We start from the raw sequence: 2,073 nt of genomic DNA on the forward strand, positions 1-2,073 counted from the left end.
GTTGATGAAGTTCAGGTGAAGCTCTCTCCTACCTTGAGGAAACCACGAAGGCTGGCAATCTCAAAACAATAAAAACACTGCTATGCATTCAAACCTTGCATAAATAACTTTTAACAATTTGTACAAAAATAGTTCTGCATAATGTAAGATGTAACAAAACCAAACAGAAAAAAATGCGTTGAGACTGCGGCAGAGAAGTGGTGCGTGGTCCACTTTATGAGGACGCCAGGAGCCTCGGAGCTGTCGGGAATGAGGTGTTCACAAACAGAAAACCAGACGCCACCACCAAAACGCCCAAACTCAGGCTGAAATAAGAGAAGTCCTCCAGGCCCCATACCCCACCGATGGGAAGGTCTTCTCGCTCAGGGCTGCCACAGAAATGGTCCAGAAAGCAGTGCAGTCACGGTTCAGAAAGACCCAAGGAAAGGGTCTGGCTCACTCATTCCAGAAATGGCTGGTGGGACAGCTTTTTCCTTGGCAAGACTTGCAAAATGGAATCGTCCCGTGGTCTGTTGTCCAAGTTCGAAATTGAAAATAAAATCCCTTATTTCTTTTGTAAAGTCTTTCCCCATCCCGCACCATCTCCCTCCCCACACCCGCCCAGTATTTACATACTTGACCTTGGACTAACTCAGTTTTTGCAGGAGTTTTTCTTCCACTTGCCCAAACTGGACGCTCACAGACATTTCAGCTATGAACTGCTCACAGCCTTCCTTGGTGACTTGCTTGCAGTACCTTAGGTCAATATGACAGATATTTCCACAGCGTTTGAAGAAGGACAGGCACTGATCAGTGACCTTATTGCAGTCTGCAGGGACAAGGAAACAATGAGCGATGAGACAGTGCGGAGCCCAGAGGCCCCCAAATCCCAGGCGCTCAGCGATAGAGAACAGGACAGAGCTCTGAAGCATCCAAGCCCCTGATGCCCTCAAGAAAACTGTGGGTGTTTAAAAGCTCTCTTCTCCAAACAGGAGTGGTTCCATCTACCAGTTATAAAGCCTAGGACACGCCTGAAGAGCATCCAGACGGCTATAAGTGAAAACCACGTTTTATACACAGGTCTCCCTACCTATGTTTTGTTTTTTTTAAAACAAAGACAGGATCACATGGTATGTGGTTAAACAGCTTGCTTTTCCAGTTGCTATACTGCTGATGCACATGTCTCTATGTGCATCACTGCACACTTAGCTGCTGATTTCCTGCAGATAAATCCCCCGAGAGAATGGCTCGGTCAGAACCGCTGCAGGGGCATCTAGGACCCTGTCCTCGCATCACACTTTCGAGCCCAGGGGCGTTTTCTCCTGACCCCATTCCTGGATGTTCTACCTGGATCCTAAGCAGAAGGCCAACGTGCTGGAGGGCTGGAGAGGCTCTGTCTACTGAGAGCAGGATAGAATGCAGACTCCTCCAGTGGCCCCTCACCTGTGGGCTCACTCTGACTGTGGGCTTCCATCAACTTGTACTTTTCTTCTGTCATACTCTTAGACCTGAATCCAGTCAACTGGCTGAAATGCCAGTCAGCATCCAACTGAGACTTGCAGTCACCGCTCTGGGAAGGACTAGTGATTTCTAACATCCTCTTGGTGGTATTGTGAGGCCTTTGCTTATCATCATTTCTACTAAACGGAGCAGGAACAGGAACAGCAAGGCAAACTGTGATAACGGGTAAGAAGCCTGTGCTATCTAAGTGTCTTCAGAGTCCCTGCAGGTCAGCAGGTGGCTGGTGTGACGAAGTACAAGTCACAGCCCCACCCCAGTCACTAATAAACTAGCCGCTTTGTAAAATCAGCCCCTTTCAAGCCATCTCCTCAGGTCTGCACAAAATCTCTGCACAGAAACTCGCCCATTCTTGAATGTAAATTTCAGACACTGTAAATGTAACACAGTCTCATAACGGCAGCAGGATTTCATAAACTTGGAACAAATAATGGTGGAAAACTGAATAATACCCGTAGCCACTGACCAATGATGACTGGCCAGTTAGACAAGTTAACAGAAGAAGGAAAAATGGACAAAGGACGCAGACAAAAACAGATGCTTCAAAAGATAACAAATCCTACAACTTAACAAAAA

General features: G+C 47.0%; 1 protein-coding gene across 3 annotated transcripts in view; it reads right to left on the minus strand.

Moving 5' to 3' along the window:
• Window positions 1-6: 6 nt before the first annotated feature.
• The window catches only part of KDM2B (lysine demethylase 2B), a 25,332-nt gene continuing 23,265 nt past the window's right edge, over window positions 7-2,073 (minus strand). For 2 of the 3 annotated variants that reach the window (XM_023733826.1, XM_023733828.1), the window contains exons 11-12: window positions 616-808; window positions 7-509 (exon numbers count right to left, since the gene is read on the minus strand). In XM_023733826.1, the coding sequence (XP_023589594.1) occupies window positions 627-808 (182 nt within the window). In that variant the 3' untranslated portion in view covers window positions 7-509; window positions 616-626. The remainder of the gene's footprint in view (window positions 510-615; window positions 809-2,073) is intronic. The other variant, XM_023733827.1, reaches the window with a different exon arrangement.

The sequence above is a fragment of the Trichechus manatus genome, unplaced genomic scaffold (genome assembly GCF_000243295.1).
Source record: "Trichechus manatus latirostris isolate Lorelei unplaced genomic scaffold, TriManLat1.0 scaffold00061, whole genome shotgun sequence".
Classification (NCBI taxonomy): Eukaryota; Metazoa; Chordata; class Mammalia; order Sirenia; family Trichechidae; genus Trichechus; species Trichechus manatus.